The sequence below is a fragment of the Hyla sarda genome, chromosome 4 (assembly GCF_029499605.1).
Source record: "Hyla sarda isolate aHylSar1 chromosome 4, aHylSar1.hap1, whole genome shotgun sequence".
NCBI classification, from domain to species: Eukaryota; Metazoa; Chordata; class Amphibia; order Anura; family Hylidae; genus Hyla; species Hyla sarda.
This window is the reverse complement of record NC_079192.1, coordinates 378,811,331-378,829,630: the sequence shown is the minus strand read 5'-3', so window position 1 is coordinate 378,829,630 and position 18,300 is coordinate 378,811,331. Positions and strand designations below refer to the sequence as shown.

The window sequence follows — 18,300 nt, the reverse complement described above, 5'->3', positions numbered from 1 at the left end:
AGGAAATTCATGCCTCTGCAGAACAGTCTTCAGTACCTTGACAGGACTCTACCAGCCAGGATTCAATCTTCTATCTCACAAGTCAGTATTAATCTGTTTGGTGTAAGCACCGTAAGTCTCAGCAAGGCAACAGGGCTCCCATGGGGTTACGCTACACTCTCTCACCTAAAGCCAGCTGTACGTGTATTACCATCTGCACCAGCTCAGTAAAGACAGTTATCCGTAACCTGACATCGGTGTCTTCATTTACTCCCCGTGTCTGGCCCAGGAGAAGCTGTCCTCAACCTCGGACGGTGTATAGGATATCAGTGCCACGGCATCACAAAGTGATCAAGTATTTCTACTAGCACCCCGTAGACACCACATCTTGTTTTGGCGTGCACAAACAGGAAATGGGTGTGTTCCTACAAAACCCCCCAGCCTGAACTGTATGCTAGAAGCCGCACGGAGCGTGCGACAGTTTATGCGCCAGAAATACTGTACAGGACTTTGCTTTTTTGCCCACCAGCGCTAAGGAAATAGAGGTAAAGCACCTTATTCAAGGCCATACAGTGTGTGAAGATTGCAAAAGACTGTGTAACTCCAGTTTACCAGTATGTGTAAGCAGCGCAGCAAATTCATGCTGCGCCACAGAATCCAGTTCGCCCCAGCAGAGGTTAATCCAGTGAGCGCAAAGAGGGCGAAGGATTCCCACCATATGAAACGCCCCGCCACAGGGTGCGGGAACCCACTTGCTGTGCCAAAGCCTAAGAGGAACTCAAAGGACAGGGGATGGTTGAAGAGGCTGCATGGATGATGGATTTCTGGCTGGCGGCCATTTTGGGGGAGCTTGCTATAGAGCCAGCAGCAGGACTCCACCCACCAGTTGTGCCTTATGTGATGGGAGTGAAGAAGGTGGCAGCCACCACTTCAACAAAACCCAAAAGTGACATCACTGAGCTGGCCGGACGCCCCAGCGCCATGGAAGGCGGAAGAGCCTGCGTCCTCATAGCTACCCATATGGGGTTCTCTTCATGACATGTCATGTCACCTCCGAAAGCCGAATCTACTACTGACCAATCAGCGCCTGGACCCGGTAAACGATCCAAGTCACCCCCACTGCCACGGTGGGTGCTTGGCGACGAACCTGCGGTCATCCAGGTGATGTATAAGTACTTGACCCCTCTGCCTGGCAAAGAACACCCCCCCCTCCGATTCCCTCTGGCCTGACTCCAAAAGTGGAGCAGGAGGCCCGTATTGTTGCCATCATTCAAGAGATACATTGGGCAAAGAGAGCTGGAGCACGCCAGCGACGGTTCCCATCAGAAGTAAATCAGCAACAGCAAGTTGACACTAAATATCTTGAATGGGTGTACATCCACGTGCTTGACCACCCTATCCCAGGTGAAGCCCCTTTAGCCTTGCGACGGGCCACTGTTGTCAAATTTGATAAGCAGAGGGGGTTTGGGACCCAGATGGACTGTCACCATGGTGACACTATCCTAGTGAACAGGAGGGCTGTGAAAAGAGATCACCTACCCCGGCCCTTACACAATATTGAAAGTGGGGAAACTGTTGAATATACCCCAGTACAGAGTTCCAGAGGAGAATGGGCGGCTGCAGTAACCAGACAGAAAAACCCTACGCAGTTGCCATTTGTCTATTTCTCCTGAGAAGATTGGTCCTCTGACCCCCATGGACTGTTTACCACTAAGGTGGCTGCAGATGCAAAACCCCAGTCACCTCCACTAGAAGAAAGAGTTGAGGGAGTAGCTTCGGCAGAACCTCCCGCCCCAGTGGCGCCAGCTGCCTCTGTACAGATGGTGGTGGTTATTAGTCTCACTGTTTTGCATTAAAATCTCTCTAAAGTGTCCTGAACCAACACAATTAACCCGCCAGAGTGTTCTCCAGGAAGAGCTGCAAGATTCCTGTCCCAGCCAAGAAGAAGTTGTGACCGCCACCACTGGGATGGCAAGTACCCTACTTATTAAAATTCGGCAACAGAGGTGAGCCACAATAATGCTGTTCCCTTCATGAGCCTCATGTTTTCTTGTGTGCCTGTATTTTTCTGTTTTGGCGTCCAAGCCTAAGTTCTTGCCATTGTTTTCACCCTGCTATACCAGTCTGTGCAGGACTTTCATATAAACGCCCCAGGACTGATACTTGTTCTACCTACCAGCCTGTGCAGGACATTCCAGTTAAAGGGGTACTCCGGTGGTCAACGTGTTTTTCCGTTTTTAACTTACCCTATTTGTTTTGTTTAATTTCTATTCTTGTTGTTTAGGCTACTCTATTTCCTTTCTTTGTTGTCTTTTTATCCCCCACTTTGTTTTCCTATCTTTGCTTCTATTTCCTGTTTCTTGCTGTGCTGAAAACTACAAATCCCAGCATGCCACATGCCTTGCTGGTTTGGGGCGGCTCCTTTTTTTTTTTTTTTCCGCCCTTTACCCATCCTACTATTTTCCCGGGCCGGCCCCCTTATACACAGCACACTAATATAATCAGCCCTGGTTGGGATACACTGGCATACACACACAAAAGGGACTACAACTCCCAGCATATGTCATTCAGGAGTCTTCCGTCTGTGGTATAATACCTGCATGCTGCCTCTGTAGTCTCCTGGGGGTTGCAGTTGAGAATCACACCTCTATAGGGCATACACCAGTGTTTCCCAACCAGGGTGCCTCCAGGTGTTGCAAAACTTCTACTACCAGCATGCCTGGACAGCTGAAAGCTGTCCGGGCATGCTGGGAGTTGTAGTTTTAATACAGCTGAAGACACCCTGGTTGGGAAACAATGCACTTTGTTTGTTATATACTGAATAGGCTAGGCCAGTGTTTCCCAATCAGTGTGCCTCCAGCTGTTGCAAAACTACAACTCCAAGCAAGCCCAAAGGCAGTCAGGGCATGCTGGGAGTTGTAGTTTTACAACAGCTGGAGGCACATTGGTTTGGAAACACTGGTGTAACATGATGTGTATGCTGAATAGGCTAGAACAGTGATTCCCAACCAGTGTGCCTCCAGCTGTTGCAAATCTACAACTCCCAGCATGCCCAAAGTCTGTCTAGGCATGCTGGGAGTTGTAGCTTTGCAACAGCTGGAGGCACACTGGTTTGTAAACACTAGCATACACACACATAACAGGGACTACAACTCCCAGCATGTGTCATTCAGGAGTCCCCCCCCCCCTTCACACATAGAAATCATCCCCAGTCCGAGATTTATTCCCCTGCAGTCTATACATCCACAGCCCGTGCACTTTGTTATCCTCCCTTTAGATAACACTCTTATCTTCTCTGTCACGCCCCCTCCATAGGCTTGCAATGAGGGGGCGGAGCCGTGACGTCACACGGGGCGGAGACGTTACGTCACTATGCTTCGTCCCTGTGATTGCTAGTAATCAGACCCGGAGCGAGCACGCTCCGGGGATGATTCTAGCGGGGTGCGGAATGGAAGATCACGGGGTCCCCAGCGGCGGGACCCCCGCGGTCAGGCATCTTATCCCCTATCCTTTGGATAGGGGATAAGATGTTTTAGCGCCGGAGTACCCCTTTAAGCCGACGCGACTTGTCGCTGAAAAGTCGCTTTTGATAAATTCAGCACCAATGCATTTTTCCGTCTAAAATAGACTAGAATGCATCATGTTCTAAAAATCCTCTAAAGCAAAAGTCGCAAAAAAGTCACACATATTTACACTGCGACTTTCTGTGCGACAAATATTAGATAGGAAAAAACAGTCTAAATCCTTTGATAAATCCCCCCCCATTATCTCCTTTTTTGCTACAGAAAACGACATTGGAGGGTTTCACATACAGTTTTATGTGCAACATTTTCATGAATGGATTAATAAAGGTAAATGGCAAATATAAAGATAGATCTCCCGTAACATCCACCTGTCCACCTGCCTCCTCGTTGTGCCTCCATTTGCTCGGTCATCACGGCGGTGAGTTGCTGGATCTAGTTTCTTGTTTATTGTATATAAAGGTAGATCTCCCTGCTGGAAAAAACTGAATGAAAAGCTGTCAAGAACTTTAACAAATAGCTGTGTGTGTACCTACCCCTTATGGAAACCAACCCAAAAAAGTGTGAAAAAACATTACAATACCGGACAGTTTTTCATCCACAAAAAAGGATTTTTCACTTAAACTTCTACGATGGACGTCCAATTTTAGTGAATGTGAATTACCATCCATTATTCCATTTAGTTTATTGGAACAAAAAAAAAAAAAAAAGGAAAAAAAAAGTTAATTTACCTTACATCTAAGGTTGCCACCTGGCTGGTATTTTACAGGCACAGCTGGTATTTTAGACACCCTGAGGGTGTTTTTATATTAAGAATATCGGCAATGTAATTTAAACATGGCCATTGCTTGGGCCATTTGGGGATGCATTTAACTATTAGTGCATCTTACAGACGTGCCTATAGTTACACGGGAACCTGTATGTTTTTTCCTGACAGTAGGGGCCTTCACTACATTTACTTAAAGGGGTCTGTCACTACTGCTTAAAGCCGGGTCTCCACTGAGTAATTTTTCGCAAAAACGCTGTTAAAAACGCCCATTTTGCCGCATGGCGTTTTTTTTTTGCGAAAAAACGCTGCGGCCAGATGTTAGCTGTAAGTCTATAGGAAACTGCAGAAACCCTTATGCACTTGGTGTTTTTGAGTTTGGCGTTTTTTTTATCCTTTTGGAGTTTTTTAGTGATTTTGGTCAAAAACGCTGGATTTTAAAAACGTCTGCTTGCTGAGGGTCTGGCGTTTTTTTTTGCAAAAACGTTGCGTTTTTCCCCCATAGAAGTCTATGGGTGTGAAAAAACGCAAAGAAAAACGCTATGTGGGTTTTAACTTTGGCGTTTTTGCAGGCGGGTTTTAATCTTTTTTGGACTTTAGCGATCCAAAAAAGTGAGGGAGATACCTTTTTTATTTAAATTTCATAGGGTAACATTAAAAAAAATTATAAAAAATATACATTATTAAAGAAATTTTATTTAATTTTGAAACAGTAAGCAATTTATGTGGGCGGGCAGGGCACTAAAATGTATCCGACAATTATAAAAATATAGTGTATGTGAGTGTCTAACTTTTTTATTCATTTTTAGGTAGTACTACTACTCCCAGCATGGACCACACTGTTCCATGATAGGAGTAGTAGTACTTTGACTCACTGTCAGATTGCCCCGGCTGTCACATTTGTCAGCCGCGGCGATCCTCCAGTATACTGTATAGGCTGGCCGCTCTCCTCTGGTCCCCTGTACTGCCGTATATTTACAAATATTCATATTTCCTGCTGAGATGTGATTGGACAGAGGGTTCTAGCCAATCACAAATGTCTGGGAAATATCAATATTAGGACATATACGGCAGGGACCTTAGAAGAGCGGCCGGCCGGATCTATACTGGATGATCGCAGCTGATGTCTAGAGTGACATCAGCTGTGATCATTTCTACTACTACCCCCAACATGGAGCACACACTGCTCCATGATGGAAGCTGTAGTACCTGCATTAATAGATCGCAACAAGCGTCACCTCTGACACCTGTTGCGATCTGTAAAAGTACTACAGCTCCCATCATGGAGCACAGTGTGCTCCATGTTGGGAGTAGTAGTAGAAATGATCACAGCTGATGTCACTCTAGACATCAGCTGCGATCATCCTGTATAAAGTATAGATGCAGCCGGCCGGCCACTCTTCTAAGGTCCCTGCCGTATTTGTCCTAATTAGGGATCGACCGATTATCGGTATGGCCGATTTTATCGGCCGATAATCACGATTTTGGGCATTATCGGTATCGGCAATTACCTTGCCGATAAGCCGATAATGCCTTGCCCCCCGCACCGCCCCCACCGCACCGCGACCGCCCCTCCCCCAACTCGCCGCACCACACCGCCCCCCCCGACCCACCGCACCGCGTCGCACCCCCCACCGTAGTGCTGGGCGGTATACCGGTATGAACCGGATACCGTTTTTTTACTCCCACGGTATGGATTTTTGCCCATACAGCTATACCGGTCGGGCCCCTCCACCACCCTCCGAGTCAATAAAAAAAAATAAACTTACCCGTAATGGGGGTGGTCCGGGCCATCCATCCTTCTTGTAGTGTCTGGCGGCATTCCGGGTGGAGGGTGAACCGGTCCGAGCTGTACTTGTTCTCCGGGGGTCCTCTTCTCCCCTCCGTGCAGGCTGCGGCCTAGAACGCTGCATAGACGCCGCTACTCCGTGACGTCAGGTGCGTCGCTGCGCACGGGCGTCACTGCGCAGCGGCGTCTATGCTGCGTTACTAGGCCGGAGCCTGCCCGGAGTGGAGAAGAGGACCCCCGGAGAAGAAGTACAGCCCGGACCGGTTCACCCTCCACCTGGAATGCCGCCGGACACTACAGGAAAGATGGATGGCCCGGACCACCCTGATAGGTAGGGGGAGAGAAGCGGGTGGCGGCGGCGGCCTATGGCACCGCAAAAGCTACTGCAGTGCATTGATTTAAAGATCAATTTAATGATCTGTAGCGGTGTCGCGGGGGGATAAATAGCCGATAACTTATACCGGAATATAGGTATAAGTTATCGGCTATCGGCCCTAACCTCCACCGATTATCGGTATCGGCCCTAAAAAAATGATATCGGTCGATCCCTAGTCCTAATATTCATATTTCCCAGACATTTGTGATTGGCTAGAACCCTCTGGCCAATCACATCTCAGCGGAAAATATGAATATTAGTAAATATACGGCAGTACAGGGGACCAGAGAAGAGCGGCCAGCCTATACAGTATACAGGAGGATCGCCGTGGCTGACAAATGTGACAGCCGGGCGATCTGACTGAGTCAAAGTACTACTATTCTTATCATGGAACAGTGTGTTCCATGATGGGAGTATTAGTACAACCTAAAAAATGTAAAAAATAAAGGTTAAAAAGTCAAAAAAACACAAATACACTTTATTAAACACATTATTAAAAACATACTTTTTATTTTTTACATCCCTACAGCATCCTTTTTTTTTTTTTTTTTTTTGGTACCCGACAAAGGGTACCAAAAAAACGCCATAGTGCAAAAAAAAGCTATTTCCACATAAAGCCTCAAACGCAAGAAAAAACGCGAGAAAAAAAGGCAAGAACGCAGGGCAGTTTTTGACAAAAAAAAAACCACTACAAAAAACTCAGTTGAGACCCAGCCTAAAGGGAACTGCTATTAATACCTAAAGAGGCTCACTAAAGGAAACTGCTATTACTACCTAAAGGGGATCAATAAAGTGGGCTGCTATTACTACCTAAAGGGGGCTGCTATTACTACCTAAATGGGATAACTAAATGCATCTGTTATTACTACCTAATGAAGGTCATTAAAGAGCCATTCCCTGATAAAGCCTATCGCTCTGCAGCTGACCCAAAATTACAACTTCCAGCATGTTGCACCATTACTAGACATGAGTGGACTTTTTTGAAAATTGTCAGTTCAATTTGGCTTTGTTCGACGTGAACCGGGAATAAAATAAGCCCCAAACACGTTTCCAACACTGCCTAACAGCACTAAAGCCCTGATTTCAAGTAGTTTTAGGGTGCGTTCCCACAGGGCGTATACGCAGAGTATTTCACGCTGCGCAAAATTTGCGGCAGCAGAGGGAAATACGCTGCGTATTCTTTGCTCACTATACACACAGGGCTTTCCGGCGGCAGCCCTATGTGTGCAGTGAGTTTTGCAGGCAGGGTCGTGTGCCGGCGTGACTGTGATGCACGGCTCTGCCTCCAAAACTCACTACACACCTAGGGCTGCTGCCTGAAAGCCCTGTGTGTATAGAGAGCAAGGAATACGCAGCGTATTTCCAGCTGCTGCCGTAAGTTTTGCGCAGCGTGAAATATGCTGCGTATACGCCCTATGGGAACGCACCCTTAAAGTGGATTTAAGGCTCACTTATGATGATATTCGGTCAGATTTTTTAGGTTTAGGCTAGGATTCCACTGAGTTTTTATTTCCCCACCAGCAAAAACGCCAGGAAAAACTGCCACTGATTTTCCCTGCGTTTTGGCAGTTTTTCTGGCGTTTTTCCTGGTGTGTGGAAACAGCCAGTTTTGTCCCCTGTGGCAGTTTTTTTTACTTCCTTCAGGGTACCACTCAGTGGGTTGGATGCTGAGTGCCCAGTCCACAGAGTATAAGGAGATGAGGAGTGATGTACAGCATCACTACTCACTTCCCCCAGCTGTATAGTATACAGTTACCCTCACTGGTAACGTCAGGTTGTTGCTGCTTGGTTGGTATTGTGCAAAGAATGAATGATATGGGGAACCCTATGCGTTTTTTTTAATTTATTTCTCGAATAGGGTTCCTCGTATTTTTATTCACAGCAAGATACCAACCAAGCAGCAACAGCCTGACGATACCAGGGTGGGTGAGGAACATTGTTCCTTGCCCTCCCCAGCCTAAATAACGCAGCCTGTTACCGGCTAGGCCCAGGAGCGCCATTTTTGACGCTCCGGGCCTGTTGGTACAGGCTCTACCCGGCACCCCATGTGGCGATGAGTGCCGGGGTAATAATTGGGGGTTAGCGCTAGCTATTTTTGGGGCTAAAGCTAATCCCGGGCATAGTAATGGATTCCATCAATAAGACCGGCTTCCACTACTAAGCTTGAAAATTCTATAAAAAAAAATACACGAGAGATTGGAAAAATTATCCCCACAGCCCTCGTTAGCCAGCTTATTAAAAGAAAAAAATCCAGTTCATCCGCCGTAATCCATCGAATCCGCCGTAATCCTCCGCATACATGGATCTGAAATGAGAAGAAGAAAAAAAACACAAAAAATTGGTTATGACATTTTTGGCACTCTCCACTGGGGACAGCACCCATAATGCAATGTCTACCCAAACAGGGAGCCTACAATTGGTGCAAAACTACAGCTCCCAGCATGCCCAGACAGACGCCTTTGGCTGCCTGGGCATGCTGGGAGTTGTAGTTTAGCAACAGCTGGAGTCTCCCTGTCTGGGAAGACACTGCCAGAAGGGTCTGTTCACATAATACAAAACGGACAATGTGAACAGAGCCTCAGACTTACCAGCCTGGCTCCCATCTGTAGCTCCACCTGCAGTTAAGAAAAGATCACAGCAGAAGTCACTCCTGACACCCGCTGTGATCCTCCTGTATAAAGTATACAAAGGGGATCAAAAGTTTGGGCACCCCAGGTAAAAATTTGTATTAATGTGCATAAAGAAGCTAAGGAAAGATGGAAAATCTCCAAAAGGTATCAAATTACAGATTAGACATTCTTATAATATGTCAACAAAAGTTAGATTTTATTTCCATCATGAAATGACTGCCCCCTTTGCAAAGCTGAGACCTGCCAGTGTCATGGATTGTTCTCAATCATCATCTGGGAAGACCAGGTGATGTCAATCACAAAGGTTTTAAGTGCCCAGACTCATCTGACCTTGCCCCAACAATCAGCACCGTGGGTTCTTCTAAGCAGTTGTCTAGAAATCTGAAACTGAAAATAGTTGACGCTCATAAAGCTGGAGAAGGCTATAAGAAGATAGCAAAACGTTTTCAGATGTCAATATCCTCTGTTTGGAATATAATTAAGAAATGGCAGTCATCAATAATAGTGGAAGTTAAAGCAAGATCTGGAAGGCCAAGAAAAATATCAGACAGAACAGCTTGCAGGATTGTGAGAAAAACAATTCAAAACCCACGTTTGACTGCACAATCCACTGGAGGACTGGAGGACACTGGAGTTGTGGTACACTATTCCACTATAATGAGATACTTGTACAAATATGGTCTTCATGGAAGAGTCATCAGAAGAAAACCTCTTCTACGTCCTCACCACAAAAATCAGCGTTTGAACTTTGCAAATGAACATATAGACAAGCCTGATGCATTTTGGAAACAAGTTCTGTGGACCAATGAGGTTAAAATTGAACTTTTTGGCCGGAATGAGCAAAGGTACGTTTGGAGAAGAAGGGGAACAGAATTGAATTAAAAGAACCTCTGTCCAACTGTTAAGCATGGGGGTGGATCAATCATGTTTTGGGGTTATATTGCAGCCAGTGGCACAGGGAACATCTCACGAGTAGAAGGAAAAAAGGATTCAATAAAATTTCAGCAAATTTTGGATGCTAACTTGATGCCATCTGTGAAAAAGCTGAAGTTAAAGAGAGGATGGCTTCTACAAATGGATAATGATCCTAAACACACCTCAAAATCCACGGGGCTTTACATCAAGAGGCATAAACTGAAGATTTTGCCATGGCCTTCACAATCTCCTGACCTCAACATAATTGAAAATCTATGGACAGACCTTAAAAGAGCAGTGCTTGACAGACAGCCCAGAAATTTAAAAGAACTGGAAGACTTTTGTAAGGAAGAATGTGCAAAGATACCTCAAACAAGAATTGACAGACTCTTGGCTGGCTACAAAAAGCGTTTACAAGCTGTGATACTTGCCAAAGGGGGCAGTACAAGATATTTACTCTGCAGGGTGCCCAAACTTTTGCAGATGCCATTTTATTGTTTTCTGTTATTTTGAAAGTGTAAATGATGGAAATAAAATCTAACTTTTGTTGACATATTATAACAATGTTTAATCTGTAATTTGATGCCTTTGGGATATTTTTCCATTTTTTCTTGGCTTCTTTATGCACATTAATACAATTTTTTACCTGGGGTGCCAAACTTTTGATCCCCACTGTACAGTCAATGGCTGTCCGGCAATACTGAAAGTTGTTATTTTGCAACAGCTGGAGGCTCCGTTTTGGAAAAACTTACATACAAGACGTTTTTTATTTTTATTGGGGGGGTGGGGCACAGTGTAAGGGTGTAGTGTGTATGTAGTGTTTTACTCTTTATTCACGGGTTAGTGTAGTGTTTTTAGGCAACATTCACACGGGCGAAGGTTTACAGTGTGTTTCCCGCTGCAGCAGAAAATTTGCCGCATCTCAAACTTGAAGAGGGAAACTTGCTGTAAAACCCTGCCCATGTGAATGTACCCAGTACATACACATGGGGGAGGGGGTGGGCAAAACTACAACTCCCAGCAAGCACTGACAGACCGTGGATGCTGGGAGTTGTAGTTATGCAACAGCTGGAGGCACACTGGTTGGGATTGGGAAACACTGAGTTAGGTAACAGACTACCGCAGTGTTTCCGCACCACTGTCTGTTTCCTAACTCAGTGTTTCCCAACCCGTGTGCCTCCAGCTGTTGCAAAACTACAACTCCCAGCATGCATGGTCTGTCAGTGCATGCTGGGAGTTACAGTTTTGCAACAGCAGGAGGCACACAGGTTGGGAAACACTGAGTTAGGAAAAATACAATGTTTCCCAACCAGTGTGCCTCCAGTTGTTGCAATATTACAACTCCCAGCATGCCCAGACAGCCGATGGACATGTTGGGAGTTGTAGTTATGCAACAACTGGAGGAAAACAGTTTGGAGACCACTGTGTAGTGGTCTTCAAACTGTAGCCCTCCAGATGTTGCAAAACTTCAACTCCAAGCATGCCCAGACTGCCCAGACATGCTGGGAGCTGCAGTTCGGCAACATCTGAAGGGCCAGATGTTGCTGAACTACAACTCCCAGCATGCCTGGACATTCTCGGCATGCTTTGAATTGACATCTGGCGCACTACAGTTTGGACACCACTGTATAGTGGTCTCCAAACTGTGCCCTTCCAGATGTAGCAAAACTACAACTTCCAGCATGCTGAGACTGTCTGGGCATGCTGAGAGTTGTAGTTTTGCAACATCTGGAAGGACACAGTTTGGAGACCACTGTATAGTGGTCTTCAAACTGTGCCCCTCCAGATGTTGCAAAACTACAACTCCCAGCATGCCCAGAAGCCAAAGGCTGTCTGGGCATGCTGGGAGTTGTACTTTTGAAACTCCTAGAAGCTGCAGTGAAGATCAAGGCGATCTTCACTGCAGCATCTGACACCGCCGCCACACCACTTGCCTGCCGCCTGTCCTGGTCCCCGCATGACTGCCGCCGATCCCCAGGTAACGGCTGCCGGTTCCCGCCGCATCCATGGCCCCTGCAACTCGCCGCCATCTTTCCCCCGCTCTGCCCCGAAATCCAGGGGAGGGCAGAGGTAGAAATGAACGTTCACCCTGCCCCTGCCCTGGGATGCGCCAATCAGTCTGCCGATTGGCCAATCGCAGGGGATAGGAGGAGGTGGCACCCTGCCATTTCGCTCCTATCCTCTAGGATGATCGGGGCTGTCTCTCACTGCTCCGATCATCCCTATTTTCCGGGCTATCGGGTCATCAGAGACTCGATCAGCCCGGAATAGCAGCAAGTCTCCGATCTGAATTGATCGGCGTTTTGTGGTGATTGCCGACACGGGGGGGGGGGGGCCTCAGGAACCCCCCCAGGCATTTGCATGGGATGCCTGCTGGATGATTTCACCAGGCATCCCGGTCCTGTCCCCATCCCGGACCGAAATTCCCACGGGCATACAGGTACGCCTTGATCCTTAAGTACCAGGGAGCAAGGGGCGTATCTGTACGCCCTTCGTCCCCAAGAGGTGGGGGGGCGGTGGCGGTGATAGGACTCAGGACCCCCGGACAGACAGGGGGAGAGAAACGGGTGGCGGCCTATGGCACCGCAAAAGCCACTGCAGTGCATTGATTTAAAGCGCCCGCTTTAAATCAATGATCTGCAGCAGTGTCGCGGGGGGATAAATAGCCGATAAGTTATCGGCTATCGGCCCTAACCTCCACCGATTATCGGTATCGGCCCTAAAAAAACGATATCGGTCGATCCCTAAAATATATATACTAAAACTATAATTAGTGTAAAATCTATCAATAAAAAAGAATTCAGCACAAAAGTGTTCAATGTCCACTATATACCCTACCTTATAGTTATATAGCACGTGGAAAGGTGTTGATACAAGCCATGAGGCTGTGAGCACATCACATGACCAGGACTGATTTTTATGGCTTCTATTGAATGACAGCAAGCAGAGATCTTGACAATTAATGCTAAAAATATACTGAAAACTTTAGCTCAGTGTTTCCCATCCAGGGTGCCTCCAGCTGTGGCAAAATTACAACTCCAAGCATTCCCGGACGGGTTGTAGTTTTGCCACAGCTGGAGGCACCCTGGTTGGGAAACTCTGCTTTAGCTAATGAACCACTTAACTCTTTTCATTCAAAACAAACTTCAGATTTCAGTAAATCTATCTAAAAGATTTATGTTTTATTTGTCCAGGTCCAAGTCGGTTGCTGTTTTGTTGCTATGAAGGACTCTGCAGAGAGGACAAACTAATAAGAATATTAATAAAAATCAGCTTTATTGCTAAATTGTGAAGGACATTATACTTCTGGCTAGATGATCACCATGGAGACCGAGTTATATAAAGAACATTTTATGGGATTTCATTATTACAATTAGTGAAAGAAAGGGCATCAAAGACTTCGAAACCTGAGATTCAACTATATATTTAACTCTAAGAGATAAAGGGGGAGCAGGGAAAGGGAATTCTCCATTGTGGAGAGGAAATTCGGTAGCTCGTGGGGACATCAAGTGGTCATTTTCAGTATTGCAATTTAAAAGACAAACTTAGTGTAAACTATTTAAGGTGGCTATTACGGTGTAAAATATCAGATGGACAGTAAAAACATTGGGAGATATACAGAACATCCCTAAAATAGGTTGTCCAACAGTATAACTAACACACATATATATATATATATATATATATATATATATATATTTATGGCCATACATTTAATATATATTTGCACAGAGGCTGTAGAGAAACGCGCCGGAGGGTGAGATGAAAGAGCACGAGGTGAAGAGTGTCCTACAGACCCTAGGGTGCGGGTCCCTACCAGGGGACAGGCAGCATTGCTTTAATAGTAATTTTACTTATGCACTGTGCAGTGTTATTTCTATTTATTGGGCCCATGTGCATTATAGTATATAGAATATAAAATATATTTGGATATTTGTGCAATTGTTCAGATTAATTAAATACAATATTTGGAATATCTTTAGATTCCGGGCACATGCAATTTGTATTGTATGTCTGTCATTTCCTCTTATGTAGATTTACCATTTGTTTCATCATATCTCGTGTTCCGCCACCACAGTTTTTAATTTGTCCAATGTGTTTATGGGTTTTATGGGTATTTTGGGATTCTATGGATTGTATATGAGAAAATAGAATAAAATAAAAACTAAATAAAAATCTAAAATAAAATATATTGGATATTTGGTGTAATTTTGTCTGAATGTGTTCTTTTGGCCATCTTGTCAGGATTATCAAAGTGTGTTTAAAGGGGTACTCCGCCCCTAGACATCTTATCTCCAATACAAAGGATTGGGGATAAGATGTCTGATCGCTGGGGGTTCATACGTAGGGCCCATGCGATCTCGGTCCGGCACCCTGGCATTTTGTGTTCAGAACCTCAGCTGCCCTAAGCTACAGGTGGCCGTGGTAATTGCTACCCCTTTCTTAATGTCTATGGGAGGGGGTGACGGTTGTGGTCGATTGTAATATGGCACGGAGTGGAGTTCCCTCCGTGCAGCAGATTACTTGGGTGTCAGGCCGGAGATCCTGGTGGTCCCTGTGGCTGGAATTCGAGCGATTTGACATTTTACCTCTATACTATGGATTAGGGATATGATGTCTAGGGGCAGAGTACCCCTTTACATTCAGAGACCTGTGTATTTCTTGATTTTAATGTTATATTCCATCTATGATTAAGTGACAATGTAGGGGCTGGGTGGTAGGCCCCACATATTGTTGTTTATACCTGCACTCTATTAGATATAGAATACTGTATAATATAGATGGATGGACACTTTATATAATATTTAATAAAGAACATTTCACCCGACACATGAGAATGAAAATTGCCAACTGTGTCCTGTATCATTTGGTAGTATTTCCTAAAGCTAATGTTTTGTAGACAGATGGCTGCCATGCAGCATTGGGCACCATAGTCAATAGTCTATAGATGCTATATGACAGAGCTTCCCATATCCACAGTACCCGTCTCTACATGGTGCTGGGTCACACACGGGAGACGGTGCTATGGAGAATGAAGTCCAAGAATTCAACACTCTCCTTACTAAAATGACTTGTGAAACTGATTACCCCAAGGGTTAACATTAAAGTATGATGAAGAAAATAAGGGTGCAAAATATCCACTACCTCTCTGTTCTAAATAAATATGGGGTCATCTAGGTATTGTTAAATAACACTACATTGGATGTTCACTGTCACGATGCCGGCTGGCAGGTAGTGGACCCTCTGTGCCAGAGAGGGATTGGCGTGGACCGTGCTAGTGGACCGGTTCTAAGCCACTACTGGTTTTCACCAGAGCCCGCCGCAAAGCGGGATGGTCTTGCTGCGGCGGTAGTGACCAGGTCGTATCCACTAGCAACGGCTCACCTCTCTGGCTGCTGAAGATAGGCGCGGTACAAGGGAGTAGGCAGAAGCAAGGTCGGACGTAGCAGAAGGTCGGGGCAGGCAGCAAGGATCGTAGTCAGGGGCAACGGCAGAAGGTCTGGAAACACTGGCAAGGGACACACAAGGAACGCTTTCACTGGCACTAAGGCAACAAGATCCGGCAAGGGAGTGCAAGGGAAGTGAGGTAATATAGGGAGTGCACAGGTGATAACTCTAATTGGAACCACTGCGCCAATCAGCGGCGCAGTGGCCCTTTAAATCGCAGAGACCCGGCGCGCGCGCGCCCTAGGGAGCGGGGCCGCGCGCGCCGGGACAGAACAGACGGGGAGCGAGTCAGGTAGGAGAGCCGGGGTGCGCATCGCGAGCGGGCGCTACCCGCATCGCGAATCGCATCCCGGCTAGCAGCAGGATCGCAGCGCCCCGGGTCAGAGGACGTGACCGGGGCGCTGCAGCGGAGGAGGTGAAGCGAGCGCTCCGGGGAGGAGCGGGAACCCGGAGCGCTCGGCGTAACAGTACCCCCCCCCTTGGGTCTCCCCCTCTTCTTGGAGCCTGAGAACCTGAGGAGCAGACTTTTGTCAAGGATGTTGTCCTCAGGTTCCCAGGATCTCTCTTCAGGACCACAACCCTCCCAGTCTACTAAAAAAAAATTTTTTCCTCTGACCTTTTTGGCAGCCAAAATCTCCTTGACCGAGAAGACGTCCGAGGAGCCGGAAACAGGAGTGGGAGGAACAGATTTGGGAGAAAAACGGTTGAGGATGAGTGGTTTGAGAAGAGAGACGTGAAAGGCATTAGGGATACGAAGAGAAGGAGGAAGAAGAAGTTTATAAGAGACAGGATTAATTTGACACAGAATTTTGAAAGGACCAAGATAGCGTGGTCCCAACTTGTAGCTAGGGACACGGAAGCGGACATATTTAGCGGAGAGCCATACCTTGTCTCCAGGGGAAAAAACGGGGGGAGCTCTTCTTTTCTTATCCGCGAACCTCTTCATGCGTGAAGAAGCCTGTAAGAGAGAATTTTGGGTCTCTCTCCATATAATGGAAAGGTCACGAGAAATTTCATCCACAGCGGGCAGACCAGAGGGCAAGGGGGTAGGGAGGGGGGGAAGAGGGTGACGGCCGTACACCACGAAAAATGGGGATTTGGAGGAAGATTCAGAGACCCTGAAGTTATACGAGAATTCGGCCCATGGAAGGAGATCTGCCCAGTCATCCTGGCGGGAGGAAACAAAATGTCGCAAATAATCACCCAGGATCTGGTTAATTCTTTCTACTTGTCCATTGGACTGGGGATGATATGCAGAGGAAAAATTTAATTTAATCTTGAGTTGTTTACAGAGAGCTCTCCAGAATTTAGACACGAATTGGACCCCTCTATCCGAGACAATCTGCGTAGGCAACCCGTGAAGACGAAAAATGTGTACAAAAAATTGTTTAGCCAACTGAGGCGCAGAAGGAAGACCAGGAAGAGGAATGAAATGTGCCATTTTGGAGAATCGATCAACGACCACCCAAATAACGGTGTTGCCACGGGAAGGGGGTAAATCAGTAATAAAATCCATACCAATCAGAGACCAAGGCTGTTCGGGGACAGGCAGAGGATGAAGAAAACCAGCGGGCTTCTGGCGAGGAGTCTTATCCCGGGCACAGATAGTGCAGGCTCGCACAAAGTCCCCAACATCCGTCTCCAGAGTTGGCCACCAATAGAAGCGGGAGATGAGTTGCACAGATTTCTTGATGCCCGCATGACCTGCGAGATGGGAGGAGTGACCCCATTTGAGGATTCCGAGGCGTTGGCGTGGAGAAACAAAGGTCTTTCCTGGAGGAGTCTGTCTGATGGAGGCAGGAGAAGTGGAGATCAGGCAGTCAGGTGGAATGATGTGTTGCGGAGGGAGATCAACTTCTGAGGCATCCGAGGAACGAGAGAGAGCATCGGCTCTAATGTTCTTATCGGCAGGACGAAAGTGAATCTCAAAATTAAATCGGGCAAAGAACAGAGACCACCGGGCCTGGCGAGGATTCAGCCGTTGGGCCGACTGGAGGTAGGAGAGGTTCTTGTGGTCGGTGTAGATAATAACAGGAAATCTTGATCCCTCCAGCAGATGCCTCCATTCCTCAAGTGCTAATTTAATGGCTAGAAGTTCTCGATCCCCGATGGAGTAGTTCCTCTCCGCTGGAGAGAAGGTCCTAGAGAAAAAACCACAAGTGACAGCATGCCCGGAAGGATTTTTTTGTAGAAGAACAGCTCCAGCTCCTACTGAGGAGGCATCAACCTCCAATAGGAAGGGTTTGGAAGGGTCAGGTCTGGAGAGCACGGGAGCCGAAGAAAAGGCAGACTTGAGTTGTTTAAAGGAGTCTTCTGCTTGAGGAGGCCAGGACTTGGGATCAGCATTTTTCTTGGTTAAAGCCACGATAGGAGCCACAATGGTAGAAAAATGTGGAATAAATTGCCTGTAATAATTGGCGAACCCCAAAAAGCGTTGGATAGCACGGAGTCCGGAGGGGCGTGGCCAATTTAAGACGGCAGAGAGTTTGTCTGGATCCATCTGTAGTCCCTGGCCAGAGACCAAATATCCTAGAAAAGGAAGAGATTGGCATTCAAACAGACATTTCTCAATTTTGGCATAGAGTTGGTTGTCACGAAGTCTCTGAAGAACCATACGGACATGCCGGCGGTGTTCCTCTAGATTGGCAGAAAAAATTAGGATATCGTCCAGATATACCACAACACAGGAGTATAATAGATCACGAAAAATTTCATTGACAAAGTCTTGGAAGACGGCAGGAGCATTGCACAGTCCAAAGGGCATGACCAGATACTCAAAGTGTCCATCTCTGGTGTTAAATGCCGTTTTCCACTCGTCCCCCTCTCTGATGCGGATGAGGTTATAAGCGCCTCTTAAGTCCAATTTAGTGAAGATG

The 18,300-nt window shown here is 46.6% G+C and overlaps 1 protein-coding gene across 5 annotated transcripts in view; it reads right to left on the bottom strand.

Moving 5' to 3' along the window:
* The window catches only part of LOC130267322 (zona pellucida sperm-binding protein 4-like), a 62,710-nt gene that overhangs the window by 24,374 nt on the left and 20,036 nt on the right, over nt 1-18,300 (bottom strand). Inside the window, exons 3-4 of one of the 5 annotated variants that reach the window (XM_056516887.1) lie at nt 8,684-8,736; nt 3,872-3,985 (exon numbers count right to left, since the gene is read on the bottom strand). The exons of 1 other annotated variant lie outside the window; for it this stretch is intronic. In XM_056516887.1, the coding sequence (XP_056372862.1) occupies nt 3,872-3,914 (43 nt within the window). In that variant the 5' untranslated portion in view covers nt 3,915-3,985; nt 8,684-8,736. Of the gene's footprint in view, nt 1-3,871; nt 3,986-4,083; nt 5,146-8,683; nt 8,737-18,300 lie in introns of those variants that run through there. 3 more of the 5 variants (XM_056516890.1, XM_056516889.1, XM_056516888.1) reach the window with 3 other exon arrangements.